The sequence below is a fragment of the Aedes aegypti genome, chromosome 3 (assembly GCF_002204515.2).
Source record: "Aedes aegypti strain LVP_AGWG chromosome 3, AaegL5.0 Primary Assembly, whole genome shotgun sequence".
NCBI classification, from domain to species: Eukaryota; Metazoa; Arthropoda; class Insecta; order Diptera; family Culicidae; genus Aedes; species Aedes aegypti.
This window is the reverse complement of record NC_035109.1, coordinates 316,455,221-316,475,300: the sequence shown is the minus strand read 5'-3', so window position 1 is coordinate 316,475,300 and position 20,080 is coordinate 316,455,221. Positions and strand designations below refer to the sequence as shown.

Here is a 20,080-nt window from a genome sequence, read left to right as displayed (position 1 = left end):
GAGTGTGCGGGTGGTTTATGCTTTCATTTTAGGTGAACAGTAGCGGCTTGGATGGATGGTGACGACGCGAGAAGCCTCCCTGCTGACGTTGATTTATAGCGTATTAGAAGCTTTAGCCGATGGAAGGTCCTTCCACACCTGCCCAGACGGAAGGATAGCTCGAACCATTAGCTACTTAGTTCGGAGGAAATGGAGGAGAGATGCTCGAAGCAAGATAGAGGCAGGAGAAGCCGCCGAAAAGTTAATCAGGCTAAAAACGGACGAAAAAAGGGTGGATCACGATAATGTGATTTGATTTATCGCATTGTCGACGGAGAAACGTGCCCAGGAATGCTGGCCTTGATTTTTATTGAACAGAAAGCTATGCCCGCGCGTTACATTGCCTTTTTCCGTTGGATTCGGCTGCAAGTCACCGACCTGTGCAGAAATGACTCAGTCACACACCCCGTCATCATGTCAGCCGGCAGTGACTTTGATCATTAAGAAAACGCTCAGCATGTGAGTTAATTAGAAGGAAATTAAAAATACGAATTCGCAAACGATGCTCATGACCGGCAAATTACCACTTGCTTGCTCGCACAACTTAGAAACGGCACCATTCGCAGGGCTGGTAGCAGGTCGCTTTTTAGGAGACTTGGTCACACTATTTTTAATGCAAGTCTCCAAAAAGTATCTATTTTTAATGGATGATCTCCTCAGTTTCTTGCTCAACCAAAACAGTCTCTGAAGTCACATTTTTCCCTTTTCTGCTCGCAGTGAATCTTGTTGCAAAATGCTAGAGCTAGTGGGTGCAAAGTAAGCTTCAGATACACTAACGCTATTGTTCCCACTACTTCCCAGATTCCTCGAAGAAAAGTTTCAGGAATTGGCGAGGCATTTTAACAACAATAATCTGGAATACTTTCAATGATCACTACAGTTTCTTCAATGATTTTGCAATGCATTTTTGAAAGAATCTCCCTACCTTACAGAAATTTTTCCACTAACACTTTCACTGTTTCCTCCTGTTGTTATTCTAGGAAATTCGTTTAGGGATTTTTCAAAGAAACTATAATATTTCTCTCAAGGATTCCAGACATTTTTTGATGAATTCCATCGAGAATTGATTCAGAATTTCTTCCAGGAGTTGCTCCAAAAATAAGTACAGGAAATATTGCGGAAAAAATAGCAAGAAATGTTCTGAGAATTTCATAATAAATTCGACTAAAAATTCCTCATGAATTGTCTTGAGGAATCTTTCTATTTTGGTAATTCTACGGATTTCATTTCATTCAGGCATGACTTCTCTAGTTCTTAAGAAAATTGTCACTCATCAGGAAACACTACAGTAGTTTTCGTCCTATGCTTTTCATGAAATTATTCATTTATTAGTTTTTTTTTTCAATAGTTATCTCAAACATTTATCTAGCAAATCTTCCAAAACTTCAACAAGAGTCTACAATTCTTTCGGAGATCCTTACAGGATTTCCTTCAAAAACGCCCTCGATTATTTCCTGCAGACACCGCTGAAAAAAAAATACTGGTGAAATTCCTGATGTAATCTGCGGACTGTAAACAACTTTAGAAAAATTCCTGCTTAAAATCTCAAAGAAATCCTGAACGACAATTTCAAAGGAAACTCTAAAAAATCCTTCGAGGCATCTGAAGAAATTACTGGTTGAATTTTAAAAGATGGTTCTATGAAAATCGGTGGAAGAAACGATGTATGGAAAATTCAGAACTTTCTTGAGAAAATTCGGGTAAAAAACTTCAAATTTCAGGTATAACCTCTGGTGTTCGATTCCCGCTCCAGTCGGAGAAATCCTTTGGTCAAACGAAAAAAAATTCACTGGGTTGCTTGGTGTTCCGTGTTGTCCGTTGCATCGTCTGATAGTCGATGCAGTTTTTGATTCAAGACGGTGTAAATTGTCTGTTATCCTTAGAAAAAATCCAGATTTAATTCTCAAAGTTGCTTTGAACGGAATTCTTGGAAGAATTTCGTAGGAAGTCCGTAATAGAATCATTAGATGAACTCCTGAAAAAATCTTCTGAAAAATCAGGCTTATTCTGCGAGTCGGATGAGTCGAAATGAGTCACTCTCATGTGATGTGAGACGACTAATGTTCCTAAGGGGCGATCCATTAATTACGTAAGACAATTTTCGGGATTTTTCAACCCCCCCTCCCCCCATGGTAAGATTTATTGTATGAAAATTAAAAACAAATTGTATGGCGCGTAAGAAATCTCAAACCCCCCCCTCCCCCCATAAACCCTTACATAATTAATGGACAGCCCCTAATGTTAATCAAACGGGAGTGAGTCAACTTTTGTAACCTCTTTCGACTCGTCCCACCTCATCGACTTGCAGAATAAGTCTGAATATTCGAAGGGAACTTTGGCAAACATCTGACTCAATTTCTAATTGAACTCTTGAAGAAAATGATTAAAAGAAATACGAGCAGTAATACTTGTCGTAACTCCACAAGAATACAAACTCTTAGAAATGTCTTTAGTAAAAGTTGGATTCTCTGATAAATTCTCATCAGGGATTGAATCCTGCAAAAATTGAGAGAATCTCTCACGTATCGCTCTCTGTAACTATCATAACATGCTGCACATTATGAGAGACTGTTTATCGTATACTGCTACAACTTTGATCAGATTGGGGATGATGATAAAACCCCTCTAAACATGCTCCAAGCCTGGGGACACTATTGCTATTAGAAGTTCGTGGATTGTTTATCGTGCCAGTAAAGAAAAACACCTATCCCCAACGGTAAATAAGCGAGAAAAATGGATTTTATCATCGCTCTCTCTTTGGGGCTCTCGCTCACTGCTTCCATTTATCAGACTTGTGACACCTTGCGATACAATGACGATCGTGGACCGCAACAGATGGGATGTTTTTCTTTGCTTGCTTTAATCGTGCTTCATACTCAAATGAGAGCGAATTCTGCAAAGCCTGATTCTCATTAGAACTATTATCTCCAGGTTCCGTTAGTTTCTCGGCTCATGTTTGATCTCTTTTATGCTCCGTTTTGGCTCCTGTTGGTTTTTTTTCCTAGCATGAGCTCCCTAAAGTGCCTATTCTTGAGAAACTTATTCGCTACCATCCCTGCCACCGCCGCGACGAGTTGTTTTGGTCTAATGTCCCCCAGTAGCAGCAATCGCCACTATTCGGCACGTGATTTCATCGGTAGAAAAACATTACCCAAACTGTCCATCCTCCCTGAGTCAAACCGAGCAGCGAAACCGGCAAAGATACTTTATTTGCGATGACGCATTTCAACGAGCGTGATCGAAAGTGATAACTTGATGGGGTCGTATACCTAACTACACCTAAATAGTCGTCGTCGTTGGTTTCGTGGCTCATCTGGCTGCCATTAAACAGTGCACAACCACAGCTGACTTGGTGGACTAGCACGGTTCACGCTAGATTTATTAATTGCACAAATAAATAGCTCGAAGCAGTGCGCGGCGGATAATCTATTTCCAACCAACTTGAACCGTCGTACTGAACCGTACGGAGTCGAACTTGGATCGTGACTCATTTTAGAGATGTAATCATCACGGTATAAGCTTTAATTGAGATGTATAGAATCAAATGTACATCTTGAAGTGCAGAAATTGGACCCAGCACGGTACTCAGATTTGCGGCAGAACCGTGTTGGACCAGATGTAAGCGGAACGCTCGGCTAAATCAGCTCAGATGAACTTCGACGGAGTGCGATGGACGTACATAAATAAACCACCGGTACACAATTTTAGCTCTAATCAATATTTATTTTTTCTCGAGGCACTTTTTTGTACGGTGGTGTACTTCTGTTTCGGTCTCATTTTGTCTGAAATGTAAGCAAACGACGAAAACGTTGCAACGTCGATTCGCGTCATGTGAGTCGGGGTTGGAGGGTAGCTACTAGTGTTCCATTGGGGAACCCCCCGGGAGATTTATTGTAAAAATAATAATCACGTGCAGTTGCTACAATCAGATCGGTGTACCTGTGTTGCAAACTGAAAAGGTAACCTGATAGCTTCAAGCAAGATTCTTTCTCCGATATTAATTTCCACGATAGGCGTGTAGGGTGCTTGTAACAATTGTTACTTCGCTGCACCGTACAATTTCCATCATCGTCCAAGCGTTTGAAATTTGAACCCTCTTCAACCAGGCAGGTTGAAGCGGCTATCGTGTCTCATTCAGAACGCCCGGATTCTCTGCACACTTCAAAAGCTCGGAATAATCGAAATTCTTCGCTTTGCTGTTCCGCTTCACGGGCACACAATCAACGCCTACGACGAAGGTTACTGCGAAGGATATTCTGTCGCTAGAATGATGGGCCCTACCTTCACTACTGGTGATGACCGTGTATGAGAGGCAACTTTTGCGCTTTGATCTTGCGAAGCTAGAGCCGACCATCCACTTCTATTCAGCGGAATGGTCATTTATATTTCATCAAAAGTTGAGAAGATTCCATATGATTAGGCCAACAATTGGTTCTCTTTGGTGCTGTTGCCAGCGTCGCAAGATAAGCATTCTGAACAACGCACACGCTTATGGTAAGCTGACGCCGGCCGAGCCAAGGACTTTGATGTTTCCTCCAAATGCGGTTTATGCTATTCTTTTTGGATTTTATATCGGAAATGCGCAAGTATTACCAGTTTTTGAAGTTTGAAATAATATCAGGTACTGCAAGTCGATTTTCAAAGGTACCAATTAAGAGATTTCTCGCGTAACTTTCTGAAAGGACCTTTCTTCAGTCTGGAGAAAGAAAAACTCCTTTCCTTATTTTAAGCTTTCTGCTAGTGCACAAAGCCAAAATAAAAAGTGCACTGTTATTGGCAGCTTTCTTCCTGAGATTTGTGCCATTGAAGTTTTAGTGCAATCTCAGAAGTTGATTCCAAACAGTTTCACCTAAATGTTACGCCCAAAAAGTCGGTCCATGGCTGCTTGTCTCCAGTTTCTCGATAGCCCCACACTTCTAAGATCCTGCTCCATTTGCTCAAACCACCTAGCTCGTTGCGCTCCTCTTCGTCTTGTACCGACCGGATTCGTGGTGAACACTATTTTTGCGGGATTGTTGTGCCTCGCCCATCGTAGCCATTCCTCATCCTGCCTTGGTCTTCCGCCTCTGCCCCATTCAGGTGTTCATCGTAGTGCTGCTCCCACCTTTCAATCACCTCATGTTCGTCCGTCAAGATACCTCCATCCTTATCCCCGGCACATTTCGGCTCGCAGCATAAAACCCCTGTTGAATGCATTAAGTTTTTTGTAGAACTTACAGGTTTCTTGAGAACGATACAGCTGCTCCATTTCTTCGTACTCCAACTGTTCCAGGTGGAGCTTCTCGGAATAAATGGGCTTGCTGTCTTCGCTTTTCTTTTTATATCTAGGAAATCAAAAAAAAAATAGAAATTTAGTTAACAACAAACCCAGGATCCACCCTTTAACACGTTGCTTCAGATAGTCGTCAAGAGCATATTCATCAAATATCTTCTTTATGGCGTTACGTCCCAACTGGGACACCAACACCATTTCTCCACAAAGTCTTTGGATTATTGGAGGCCTACGGACACGCTCGCTAGTTTCTTCGTCTTACTCGTCGACGAACATCTCCCAATCCAGAGTTAACTCATGTTTTACAAACCCGGTTTTAAATTAACCTGAATGTTTGAAAACTATTTTTTTACGAGAGGTTTTGTCAATGCATCATAGTAGTCATACACGCCATGGTACCATGGAATATAACGCTTGTATGTCGTGAAAAACCACAAACCGCCTAGCACTCCTACACAATCACATTAAAGTTGATGATTTTCCTCACCTTTTTTGTGCCTAATGTAGATCACTGTCGACCCACTAATGGCAAGCCATGTGAAGCAACTTCCAACCAATCATCCCCATCGGGCGTCGTTGCTGAAGAAGTCCCCGTTGGTTGCTTTCTAATTGCTTTCCCTCCACCGACTCTGCAAGTGGTAGTCGACTGTGCTGCCTATCTCGATCAATTTATCTAAATAAGTGCTCGAGGAAAAAAGTCACTCTTTAAACGCGAGGCATGCTCCCTCCAGCAAGAGTGAGTGACGAAGAGTAATAAGGATCACACGATAGCACGAACCTAATTTATTACGAACATGAACCCACTGTACTGTCCGGGCCAATATCATTCGTGTCGGACTTTTATCTGGAAGTAAATCACACCTCAACCACCGTCAACATCAATTTTCGCCTTTTCCCCCCTGATTTCCTCGAAATAAAGAAAACTAATCCGTTACTAATTGATTTCACCTTCTCTCAATCTTTTTCGTTGCAGAATTCGTAACAATGATGACATCGAAGTGAGCTACAGGTCGGAAAATTATTGCGCCTTTCTATTATTATTTGTTTATAAAGAAGACTGTAGCCACGCGCAACACCAGCTGCGCAACGCTATTGCTATGGATTTAAAAAGAATAACAAAAAAAGAGTAAAAAGAGAAAAAAGTAAAAGTAAAAATTAACATTAAATTAAATTTAAAACACACATACAGAAAGAAAACAGAAAAAACCCAGAGGAAGCAGAACAGAATAGACGGAAGTGAAAAAGGACAAAAAATAATGCAAAAAAAAAACAAAACACACACACAGTAAGGAGAAAATAACTTAAATTAATTGTAACAACACAATTTTAAATAAGATAAATAAAAAAAGGAAGAAAGAAAAGAAAATACATTAATTAAAGTTAATCACTATCCTTAATCTATTTGTGTAAATTTTTGTAAAAATAAAATATAAATATAAATTAAAAAACAGAACCGGAGAAAGGCAAACACAGGAGAAGGAGGAGGAGCGAGAGGATGTTGAGGAGGAAAGTGTAGGGACAGATTGCAAGGGTTAGGCGACGATAGCGACAAGTACAGGACGCCGGACTGCAAGACAATTTGACAATTTCGTTGGTTAGGGTTGCACAGACAGAGGAGAGAGGAACAGGAAAGGTTAGCAGCATTTGTTTTTTCGTTGTTTTTTAAGGAAAGGAAAGGAAGCGAGTGCAGGGGACGAGAGTGTCAGGCTGTTATTCCACGACGTCATCAAATCAGCGGGACGACACTCCCACGACACTGCATAACGGGTCCGGAACGTCAGACCACTTGGTTAGGACACATCGACAGACAGACGGACGGACGAACGAACAGACGGACTGAACCGGTCGAAAAAAATATATTCCCAAGAGCAGAGCAACAACACAAACCCACGACCACCACGCTTTGCTTTCGTTTTTTTTTTGTTTTTTTTTTCAGCCAAGAAACAGACCAGAAATAAGGAAGAAGGAAAGGATCGAGGCGCGTAAGCGGTGAGAAATTAGGGATTTCTTGGCGAAGTAAGGAAGAAGTACACATCCACGAACGAGTTTGAGAAAGAGAGCTGGCAAACAATGATCGATGAAACATTTCCCACTTTTTAAACTAATAAAGAAACTGAAGCAAAATAATAAAACAAATTTACGTTACTTCGTTCCGATGAATTGAGCCACATAACAAATTTGACAGAAATACTAAAAAAAGTAACAGCAAAACAGAAAATATCAAAGCTTGGCAAGCGTAGTTTTCAGCAAACAAATAATTCGAAACAAAGAAAAAAAACAACAGTAGAGAAGCAAAACACAACAGAAACCACACACACATTGTAATGGTTATACTTAACAGGAAGTGAATTACTATTTATTAAAAACAAATCGTAATTTATAGTCGTTCAAGATCTAAGAAAAACCATCAAAAAACCAACCAAATGTCGTGTTTTCTTATTTCTACTTTTTCTCTCCGTGCGCGCACACCACTGTTACTACTGCTACTGGTCGGTCAGTCTCTCTCGTTGTCGCGGTTTGTCTGTTTCTTGGTGGCGTCGCCGTGTGTCTCTTTCGTTCTGCGTAGTCAGATAAGGCAAATGAAGAGAGAGGGATGTTTAAAGTGCGTGCGTGCAAGAGAGTTATCAGGCCAAAGGATCGCGTAAGTATCTCATAGATCTCTCTTCGATTCGTTCTCTTGTTCGAAATGAACCACTCATGGGTTAATTTGTCGTGGTGGCACTCTCCTCTTGCGCTCGCTTCAAGGTGAGAGAAAGAGAGAGAAAAGTTCTCCTTCTCCTGGGAATCATTTTTTTTTGTGATTTGTTGGCTGTTGGGGGATTATTGGTGAAGGCATTTTTGTGACGGTACGAGGTCAAGGTCAAGTTCAGAAACGAAACAGGAAGGAAAGAAAATGGGAAAAGGCACACAGAAGAGAGAACGTTCTACAGAAACATTATTTGTGGGTAACAGCAGTAATCAGAGTGGACAGCGTAAAAGCAACAAAAAAAAAACGTAAACGCATTATATATAGAATTTGAAAATTGCAAATACAGCAGAAAAGGAAACAGAAACAAAACAGCAAATTTACTTTTTTTGCAGCATTTACTTCTAACGGTGAAAAAAGAAAATTTAACCATTAAGTGTACCTAGATGAGAGTAAAACACAGAAAGTAAGCAAAAAAAACCTGATGCATAAGAAGCAGCAAAACTTAACAAGAATAACAGTGAAAAAGAGTAACCAAATCCATCATCTATTGTGTGTAATTTTCTTCTTATAGAATATGATTTAATCCAACACTCTTCACCGACACTAACACACGAAACAGCAAAGCAAAAGAGAGTGAAACACTCATCCACACATAATGACACGCGCCCACTCACTCACACCAACGCAGTCACGTATTTTGAGGAGCGATCTACAATAGCAGCAGCAGACTAAATCGTGTCTGTATTGTGTAAAAAGATGTAGTAGTATTTTCTCTCAGATAAGTTATTCGTCACACCAATGGATCAATGGATGGTAACTCATTTGGCACTCACCGTGTCAAAGCAGGCCATGGGCGCTGTTCGGCCAATATCACCTAGGAAACAGTGGCGCTATCTATTCTTTTTGTAGTAGCCGCTCGCTGTTGATCCATTGGGCATGTTCGTCTTCGAGTCATACATATTATACATACTTCGCGCACACTAAATCACTCAACTACACTCACAAATGGAAGAGTATGTTCATACCTCTCACACAGCCAGGCAATAAAACAAATATTTCTTTGAATTTTCTGTTCTCATTCGTTTTAGATTCCAATCAGTTGCAACTTTTACAAATTAGTGCACGTCTATTTTAGAGAATGCAAAAACAACCATGAAGCAAACGAAGCGATAAAGTATAAATTTTCTATTGAAGAATCTTTTTGTACTAAGTGAACAAGAAACAAGTATATATATTACAAACACGAAAACAGATACAAAAAAACGGTAAAACCTTAATATGAAAGTGTAAAATGAATCCAAACGACATATTTTATGATCTGAAAATCAGTTTTTCTTTCCGAGAATGACATGTCGCTATAGTTGCAACCCATTTCTTAACAGTTCCCTCCAATTTGAACGTTTTCTTTGTACCTTACGAAGCCTATGCAATTCGAACAAGAGAGCTAGAGACAGTCATCGTGAGAGTGTCCACCATTTGATAAGTTTTCACTGAAAACGTGAATGAAAAAGATAGCAAAGCAAGCAACGAATTTTACGTATGTGTGAGAGCGTGCAACGTTTCCACCGTCGAGGCCCCAAAAGTTAGACTTCATCAGGGCTCCCAATTTTCTTTTTCCGATTTTTTTCAGCTATGTGCTGGATTTCATCCACCCGTGTTGGATTATTTGATTGACACTCTCGTACAGTAAAGAAAAACTGAAACCGGTTACTGACTTTTCACCCACCAACAAAGCATTAAAACATATATGAAAAAAATCATTGTTTTTTGTACAGTCGAGCTGTTGTAGATGCAAATTGCGTGCGAAAGAAACGAGTCATGAACTAAAATACCAATTACCACCATAACAAACATATATTCTGTTGTTGAAAGAAGAAAATAGATTGTCACACACAAAGCTACAAGCACACATTTGGAAAATATATCGAACCGTTGGAAAGCGTTTCAGTTTTGAACTTTCGTTCGTCTTTCGTGTGCCAGCATGCAGCAACAACATACTTTCTTCGAATTCCAAACTCTCTCTCTTTAAACCTATAAACAGAAAGCAAAAAAACGCGTTTAAAAACTGTTACTACCTTACAAAGCAAAACAAAAGAAAAATTTGAAAAAAAAAAAATCAGATACAATTAAGTAAAACCAAAACACGAGGTTAATCATCTAGTGGAAAACCAAAACAAAGAAAACTCCTTCGTATAGAGAGGAATAGAAACATCTAGCTAAAGCAAACTTTAAAATTGAAGAAAATTTATATAACATCAACCGACTAGAAGGAACTGTAACTGCAAAAAAACCTTTTACGAGAAGAAAACTCTGAACAACTTCCATTTTTGCCGTTCGTTGTTTTTCTCTTTTTATTTTTCTTTTCTCCTTATTTCCTCACCCATCCCACAAGAAATTGTCAAAAAAAAAAAATCAGTTTCCTTACCAACTACCCCAACACTAAACCGTAGATGTAGGTACCACCCTATCTATCTTATTGCGATGGAAATGAAAACGTATCTCTATACAAATAATTTGATAGAACGCGGAGTGAATGCAACCATCCTCTCACCCCTCGAACGAAAACAAAAAACGCAAAAATTACCCCTTGGCAGCACTCTTTTTCAATCTACTTTTAATCTTTAGCTAAAAAGAATGCGAACCCCTCTTATGCAGGCGGGACTCGTCAGTTTACCAGTTTGAACGTTTTAGCTCCCCACTTTTTCCTCCCATTCTATTGTTATTGTGTTTTTATGTTACGATATTTATTGGGCTATCCCCCCTTTTGATAACAAGAAGAATAAAAGCATGAACAGCAACAATAACATCAACAACAACAACTATTACACAGAGTTTGATCGAATAGCAAAACATGAAAAACAACAACAGAAACAAACCAATCAAGATACAAACATTTAAAAACAGCGTACAGAAACAGCAGGTGAAGAACAGAACGAACGCTTACAGAAGAATGGCAAGCAGAAATAGAGATGAAAAAACAGCAAAAGAACAGAAAACAACAACAGCAACAAACATCAACAGAGAAAACAAGAAGAGTAATTCAAAAAAGACATAATATGAAATAAATGTTTCTTCACTTTTAGGTTGAACTATAAAAAACCCTTGTTCTTACTGAACCGTACAGTGGAATGTCACATTCTTCACAACCAATGAAAATCGACGTAATAGGGTCAGTCGAGTCTAATGCTATTTCTCTTCAGTTCATAAAGTACATCATTCCTTTGATGATTCTCAGATAACATATATTCTCAACCTAATTATTAAATGCTCAAAATTTCTCAGCGCTTTGAAAATTGCCAAAGTTATCCCTATCTTAAATTAAACTACAATCAGCCACATTTTGAGGCGCATTTATTTCACTTCATGATTTCTCTGACGAAATTCTTTATTCAGTCTCGGAAATCTCGTCAGGAGGACTCTGTCAGAACAAGGAATCATGCGAATGTTTTCATTTGAGTGCTGATTAGAGTTACTGTGCACGTGCTGTAGCCTTAGGTGCAGGAGCCTCATTGCTTGCAAGCGCGCGGGCGAGCTGTAAATTGTGAGACCTTTTTTAGTGCGCCTCATTTTTTTTGAGATGTGTCTCAAGGCGGTCTCATGCGCTCCGTCACATGTGCTGTTCACTGAGAAAAATCTACACGCCGAGGTCGTGTGTTTTACTTATAGATTTGCGCAATGAGAAAAACCACATGACTTGAGTGTGGTAGCCATATGGATTTCGTCATTGACTTCACGGTATAATAACATGTGTATCAACATTAGGTTGTCATGAGAAACAAACATGAATGTCTAAATATTAAATCATGAAAACCAACTGATTTGCTTATTGAATTCGAAATGTAGTGGCTTTAGATAGTCATGTGTGATAGAACATGAATGTCATGAGACTGAAAGAAGAAATTTGATAGAAGAAACCTTGCTCCCCAAAATATGGATTCGAGGCTCCTGTGCTTGGCGCAAGCTCACTTGAATGTTTTTTTTTTCAAACAAGTGAGTCAGCAACAAGCGGGGCGCCGCAAATCCATATTTTGAGAAGGCCGGGATTAGCATAGTTCATTTTATTCGAAGCTGAAAGCTAGGAAAATCTGTTAGTGGAATCCGATTTTTCTCTAACACCATACATTATATCCAATGCTGGAAGTAATGCATTTTATTTATTATGTATCCGGTAGAAATCAAGACCAACATTTATTTATAATTATTGTTTTCTCGGGCCCCGTGCGTCGCAGCTAATATGTGAATAGTGCGCTGTGTTCATAAAAATCGTAAGAATGCAGCGCCACACTAAAAAACTGATTTCAAAATCGCGCGAGTTGAGGCGCGTCGCGAGTCTCACTGGCGCGATCCGGTTTGGTGGCGGTGCGACAATATAGAAAATTAGAATGAGCTCCTCATATTCACTCGGACATCTTCACTTAGAAAGAAAAACGAATCCACAAATTTTCCTCTAACACTTTCAGCTTCAGAATTTGCCTCTTCTCTTTGGAACATGATGATGACTGTCGTTCGACACGAGGTCCATCCGCAATTAAGTTCGCTATGGGTTGATCACTAATAATTTAGAAATTTGGAACACGGAAATCGACAGCAAGCCCATCGATTTCAAATTGACCAACTTGAACATGATGATCATGACATAAGATAATCATAAGTTAAACACACTGAATCCGTGTTGGGTGATGATCCATAGTACCCATAGGTTGACGCACACGAATTTGAAATGGAAAGCTTTAGGAACTTATGTGGAAAACTATGGAATTCATGTTGTCGGTTGATGAATCAGTCCATAAAGCAAAACTCAAGAATTGAATGTGTAATTCACACGAAGTTTGTAAGAAAATCACAACAAATCGACATAGACGTTCATGAATCGATCCATAATTTTAAACACACGGATCAAGCGTGTGGATTTTTTTCAGTGTTTAAAACTCAGCGCAATAATTAAAGTGATTACAAAAGTTTTCAATGAGAATCGAAATTGTAACTCTTGGATCGCGAGTCTTCGACCATATCATGTAGACCATCAGACACCTGCATAATGAGGCGAAAATATTTGTAGAGGCTCTTCGTTACTAAGCAGTTGTTTCAGAACTTGGATACCGATGGTGAGCCGTAGCGCCGAGCAGCGCATGAGACGAGTCTCCCCGCAAAAAGTTCTTTAATCTTTGCTTGAAAGAAGTGATTGGGAAGTAACGTTACAGGTTAGTAATTTATTTTTGGCTAACATATGACTAAAATTTGTAATGGATATATTTACTTTTTACTACAGGAGCAAAAACCGAGGGAACTGGACCCTTCAAACATACGCCTAGATTCAGCAGCATTTTGTAGTGATGGTGTAGAACATTATGAAACTATGATTCGACAGAAATGCAACGGCCTGCAGGCGAATATTTTCTACTATTCTACTGGCATATTGGTTTTTTAAGACGACTCTGCACCTCCATTTTGAAGTCCGCACACTTAAATTATTTCACCGACCTCAGTAAAATTTTTCGCCGAGAACCCAACAGCTGAGAATTCGGTAATTTGAACGCCGAATCTCGGTACTTATTTTACCAAGATTTCGGCAATCCGAATTTTTTGCCGAGATCTCGGCGAACGTCAACGAGATTCGGTAAAAGTTTTACCGAGAATCGTCAAATTATTACCGAGATATTAGCTGTTGGGTTCTCGGCGAAACCGTTTAAGTGTGTGTAGTAAATGAAATAACCACCCCGCATGTTAGGTTCGTCAATCTGAGGTGATTATTCATGACATAGAAATACATGTTTGTATCGAAAATAAGAGTAGTGGTAGTCGGGGCAGTTTGGCCAATGGGGTGGAATGAGCACCCCTTGAAAACTGCATTAATTCTTGAATTTTCAACTGAAATAACATGTAACCCCAGAGCTGATGGGGAAATGAAGCAAAAGGCATGTTGTAAGTCAGTGTGCGAAACTCAAAGAAAAAGAAATAAATGATGTTCGAAAAAACTGCTCATATTGCCCCGAATGGTTCTTTTAAATTTCATCATTTCAGAATGATGATGTTTGACTGTTAGAATGTTCCTAAAACATTATATCTTCTTGCACAGAGTGTTTATAAATACAAATAACTTTCAAGTGTAGTATCAACATAATTAAATTTTTAGATTATATGAGATTATTTTGCAATCAAAAATGGGGTGCTCATATTACCCCATCAGTAAAAAATCGACTCGAAAAATTAAAATTTTTGAAAAATCAATCATTCATCCGTGAACTTTATAAGACAAAGGAAATCATGCGGATCTTGTGTATTCTTCTGAAAATTGTTGGAAATCATGCAAACATTCGAAAAACACGTAATATTTTCAGCACTTTTATCGACTTTTCCTTAAGGTGGCCAAACTGCCCCACTTTCCCCTATGATTGGGTTTTTTTACACTGCACAAATATCTGCAATTTCGCTTCCTCCATCCAAAATTACCGATAATTCGGTAAATACCATTACAGAGTAAGCGCGGGATTTCGATAAGCACTACCGATCTACCGGTAGTTTTGACAGCTCATCCGCCGGGATCAAATTACAGTCCTTTCGGTAAACTTTCCGTTTACCGAACGGATTACCGACCGTTCAGCTGTTGAGGTTTCGGTACACGAACCACGTCGGTGATTTTTTTAACTGTGTATTATGTGTGTAAAATATCGAAACTGAGCTAAAACCATCGTTTCGCTTTGAAAACATCGTTGGTTAATATAGGCCACCAGAACCAGTTTCGGCCAGAGACTTAACTTCGGTTCCTTAATTGAGAGTGGCCAAATTAGGAGTATCCTGGCCAAATTAGATGTATGTGTGTGTGTGTGTGTGTGTATACAATTCACCTCCCACTGACCGGCAGTGCTTTTATGGAAGAAAATTGTATGCATGTATTTTTGATACCCTTCGATATCTTTATATCTGCAGACAATTTTAGCCCGGGAGATGAAAGGTGATAGCTCTACTGAAATTCCAACGACCCATTTCAAGAATGGCAGTAAATACACACACATTCTGAGGTCATTTTCATATACAGTAAGCCCCGCATAAAAACACCCAGATATCAAATGGATATATGAAATGTTTTTACACTTCCCGAATCGAAAATTAAATTTTCGACCCTGGCACGTATTTAGTTTCAAATGGTAATAGGTGGTAATGGTAATGGTAATAGAACGATTTTACCTGGATGTAATGCTCTTTTTTTCCGCGCCACACTGAGCTTACCGCCAAATACTATACACTTTTTCACTACACTACGCGCATAACATGATCGCTTCACCCGCCCCCGCAGGAGCAAGCGTCACGGTCAAAGGATCACACACTACTAAATTATCACGCCACTTTTCTCCCCCTCCACTGCACTGCGCGCGTAACAAGATTAATCCTGTCTGACCGCTTCACCCGCCCGCGCAGGAGCAAGCGTCACGGTCAAAGGATCACACACTACTAAATTATCACGCCACTTTTCTCCCCCTCCACTGCACTACGCGCGTAACAAGATTAATCCTGTCTGACCGCTTCACCCGCCCGCGCAGGAGCAAGCGTCACGGTCAAAGGATCACACACTACTAAATTATCACGCCACTTTTCTCCCCCTCCACTGCACTACGCGCGTAACAAGATTAATCCTGTCTGACCGCTTCACCCGCCCGCGCAGGAGCAAGCGTCACGGTCAAAGGATCACACACTACTAAATTATCACGCCATTTTTCTCCCCCTCCACTGCACTCTCCTGGCCAAATTAGATGTATGGGAGTTAAAATTATAAGGAAAATTAATTGTTTTTCTTATGTTTTGGATCAATTCGGACGAGTAAATCAGGGTGGGTGTACGGCTGTCAACTACAAACAAAGCTCCCCTAACAATCATCTCTCACATGGGCCGTCCCAAACAGCATCATTTCTCACGCGGGCCGGCCAAACAGCACAGGTCGAAAACGCGGGCCATGCCAGGTAGCAAATGCTGATGCTTTTCAACACTCAAACAGCGGGATGTCTAGCAGCGTTCTGAGCCACACGAACACATCCACAAAACATGAACGGTAGGCGCACCTCGTTGCGTATACCCCCCCTGGAGTAAATCAATTTAGCTCTATCATGTGTATGTGGTCTACTGAACGCAAAAAGTTTCATGCTAATTGGCTATTTAAACACTATGGCTACAACAGGCGTATGGCCAAAACTGGTGCTTCTACCCTATTGCAATACGAACGATTTATGTACCGTTTTAGCATCAACTCACATCAAGGCGTCGATAGGCGCGTGGTGTACGCACGGGCCTAACGATCGCAAGGTCCTTGGTTCGATTCCAGGTTGCCGCGAGAACATTTTTTTGTTTTCATAGTTTGGTTTCATAAGGCAAAGCTATGAACATCAACCCGATTTATTGTGATGAATTTTCATACATAAGTGGTTCTTATGTATTTCGATAGCCCATTTGCCTGAGTGTAGGAACAAGTACACCGAATGCATCAAGGGTGGACTGGGAGTAAAATTGAAAAGCCGCCAATCTAAGTCCACACTGAAACAAGCGTTGCATGCATGAACATGTTTTTAAATTTACTATTCCAACCACGATTGAGCTATCATGAACGCTTTTTATTTGCGTTTCGTTCCCTCTCAATCCAACCGCGTCGATAGCCGAGCGGCTAGCGTTCGCGCTTGGCAATCACCAGATCCTCGGTTCGATTCTGGTCTGCTGCAAGTTTTTAACCATGATATAGTAATTTTTACTATACAAATGGTGCCATGGTAAAATTGAATGCACAAAATATTCTAAATAAATGCGAATTTAGTCTGCACAAATCAAGTGGCGTTGTGTATTTAATTTAACCCTCTGATATAGTATTTTCAACCGCAACGCTGTTCTCAGTGCAGAACCATATAAAGGCGCGGCCAGGGTAGACGCGAATTGCGAAGCGAAGCGAAAATTGCACGGGAAGGAATAACAATTATTATTAATGAAATATCAAACTCCAAAGGATTTTCGCGTCGCTTCGCGTGACGCGTCTACCCTGACCGACACCTAAGGAATCGTTTAAATATTACGTAACGCAATAGGGGGAGGGAGGGGGTCTTCCGTAGTGCTACGGTCCATACAAAAATTTTAATTTTTCTATACAAAAGTTGTTACGTGGGGGAGGGTGGGGGTCCAAAATTGACAAATTTTGCGTTACGTAATATTTGAATCGTCCCTAATACGGCAGTGTGTCCCAAACAATTCTGGACAAAAATTTGAAAAGGGCTGTTGAGCCCTTTTTAGCCCGCCCACGCAAACTAACACCACTATCAGACAGATTGGTGTTAGCTTTTCCTGATAATGGTATTGGTGAACGTGATCGAGTTGAATTGGGCTCAACAGCGTCTTGCAAAGCCATTGTTTACCAATGTCGACGTGCTCTTTTGAAATGTTTGTCCAGAACTTTTGATTGTTTTTTTTTCGTGCAAAACTTATGCGTTCCTTGCCCCCAGCTCATGGAAAGCCTAGACTACGCCACTGCAATCTTCTACCGTATGCACTCACACACTCGCATGATTCGCGTAAAGTCGCATAAACGTCAAAATATCAAAATAAAGCGAAGCTTTCCTGCAAATTTTGGGTAAGTTTCCAGATTTTTGTAGTTTTTCACGGCAATTTAATCGAATTTTATCCTTTCATTATCCAGGGAACCCAGAAACTTTTATATTATTTCGTTTGTGATAGCAGTGAAGTGAACTATCCGGCGCCGATAAGCGTGCAATCGATTCGACTCCCGTTGCGGAATTGTAAACCCGTAAACAACAAGCGGAAACAACCATGGATCAGATGCAGCTTAGTCCGGGGTTTTCGATCCCGAGTATCGGCACCCCGCTACATCAACCGGAAGAGGATCAACAGATTTTGCCACATGCCTATCAACAGCAGCAGCAATCCATGCCCCACATGACTCCGATGGGAGGCCTCAGCGCTTACGGATTACCCTCCGGAATGAACACACCCGGCAAAAGTATGCACACGTATGCGCCCAGTTTCGCGGCCCCACAGAGCATGATCCAACCACAGACACCGGTAAGACATGAGGGTAATCAGGGTGGCCACCAAACCTTGTAAAATGATCACTTCGATCACATTTCGTGAATTCGTGTTACTGCTTTAGAAAACATCCCTATTTTTTAAATAGTGTGATAAAAACATACAAATTCATAGTTATTCTTTTAGAAACGAGATGAAATCCTTGAGGTCCTTTTTATGGTGGCCACCCTGAACATTGAATTTCCTTATACAAATGCACGTAAATTGAAATTTCTTTGTCTTCCCTTAAACAGCAAAGCCTCATGTCCCCGATGGTGCCGATGACGGAGAGCAAGGCTTCAGCCACCCCCGTACACAACAGCGGAAGCAGCGTGCGGGATCCGGACAACATCGGAAGCGTGAACATCCACCAGACGATGGGTCCTGCCACGCCAATGACTCCGATGACCCCGAGCGAACCGGCCATCCTGCCCCAGTTGCAGAATATTGTGTCCACGGTGAACCTCAGCTGTAGGCTGGATCTGAAGAAAATCGCTCTGCACGCGCGTAATGCCGAGTACAATCCGAAACGTTTCGCCGCCGTTATCATGCGAATCCGAGAACCACGAACCACGGCGTTGATTTTCTCCAGCGGGAAGATGGTGTGCACCGGGGCGAAGAGCGAGGAGGATTCCCGACTGGCGGCCCGAAAGTACGCGCGAATCATCCAGAAACTTGGATTTACGGTGAGAGTTGCTTACATGGGGTAATGAACTACTTGGACACTTCCGTGATTCACTTTAGGGAGCTTCTGGGCAGAATTGTCTGGAACTCTAGCAGTGAATACTGGTGGAAACTTCCAGAGGCTCAGAGAAACCTCGAGGAAAAAACTTTAGAAATTATTCGAGTTATTTCTTTTCAAATACTTTCGAGGACTACTTCAGTGACCACCCCAGAAATTCATCTGAGATTCTGTCATCGATTCTCTTAAATTTTGTCTAAAAATTCATCCAGTGAATTTTCAAGGGATTCTTAGAGATACAAGAGAAAGGAATTCTTCGTTTCAAAAATTCAAGCCACCTAGGTACTTATTGTAAATCCAAAGAAAATCCATACAGTTAATGGCTAGGATTCTCTACAAAAATATCATGGAAACTTGTATTACCAGATTCCTGCTCCTGACCCTAAAGTTCCTAATTTTCAGACACTCAGTCTCTAGCAGCTCTGAAATAAGAGATCAGTAGTAGATTAAAAAACACTATACCAAAGTGAATCACAAGTGCCAGGAATAGAATCCAGCTCCCTACGTTAATTTTGTGTTGAAATTTTAACATTTTTATCCTTTTATTAGGCAAAATTCCTCGACTTCAAAGTACAAAACATGGTCGGCAGTTGCGACGTGCGGTTTCCGATTCGGTTGGAAGGTTTGGTGCTAACCCACGGTAAGTTCAGCTCCTACGAGCCAGAGTTGTTCCCCGGATTGATCTACCGTATGGTGAAGCCGAGAATCGTGCTGCTGATATTCGTGTCCGGAAAGGTGGTACTGACAGGGGCCAAGGTGCGGCAGGAGATCTACGATGCGTTCGATAACATTTATCCCATTTTGAAGAGTTTCAAAAAGCAGTAACCCTGGGGAAGATTCATTCCTTTTATTATATGTTAAGTACTATGCCCTTGATTTTCCTGAGTTACTTGCATTTCTTCATTGCGTTCTGAAAGTGATTTATTGAGATAATGTAAGGCAAATAATTGCTGATTCGCCGCGAAGGACAATTTTGTTTGAATAAATAATTTCTTTAATGAGGTTCAATGCAACGTTTTCAGGATATTGCGAGGTAATGATATCCTTTTTACCAAACTTGGGACGGTTTCCCCTGAGCAGGAATGTAATTCTAATCCATAAAAAATCGATAATAAAATGAATTCTGAATAAATAAGTTAGTCGTTCCTTGTTTTTGATGACATTTATTTGGCATTAGCATTGAGAAATTGTAATTGTAATTGTAATTGCTCAATCCACACCCTGGCAGACAATTATCCGCCCATCTAGACACGGGCTGGGTGAGGACCTACCAAGCCTCCCCCGT

General features: G+C 40.6%; 2 protein-coding genes across 2 annotated transcripts in view; both read left to right on the top strand.

The window, feature by feature from the left end:
* Positions 1-7,501, top strand: part of LOC5580239 (calmodulin) — an 83,387-nt gene extending 75,886 nt beyond the window's left edge. Inside the window, exon 4 of the mRNA XM_001662381.2 lies at positions 6,285-7,501. Within this exon, the coding sequence (XP_001662431.1) occupies positions 6,285-6,313 (29 nt within the window). The 3' untranslated portion in view covers positions 6,314-7,501. The remainder of the gene's footprint in view (positions 1-6,284) is intronic.
* Positions 7,502-17,496: 9,995 nt separating this feature from the next.
* LOC5580238 (TATA-box-binding protein) lies at positions 17,497-19,803 on the top strand. The gene is made up of 4 exons (XM_001662382.2): positions 17,497-17,601; positions 17,668-18,050; positions 18,308-18,739; positions 19,345-19,803. The coding sequence occupies exons 2-4, from the start codon at positions 17,799-17,801 to the stop codon at positions 19,618-19,620; spliced, it is 960 nt and encodes a 319-aa protein (XP_001662432.1). The 5' UTR covers positions 17,497-17,601; positions 17,668-17,798; the 3' UTR covers positions 19,621-19,803.
* The last annotated feature ends 277 nt before the right edge of the window (positions 19,804-20,080 follow it).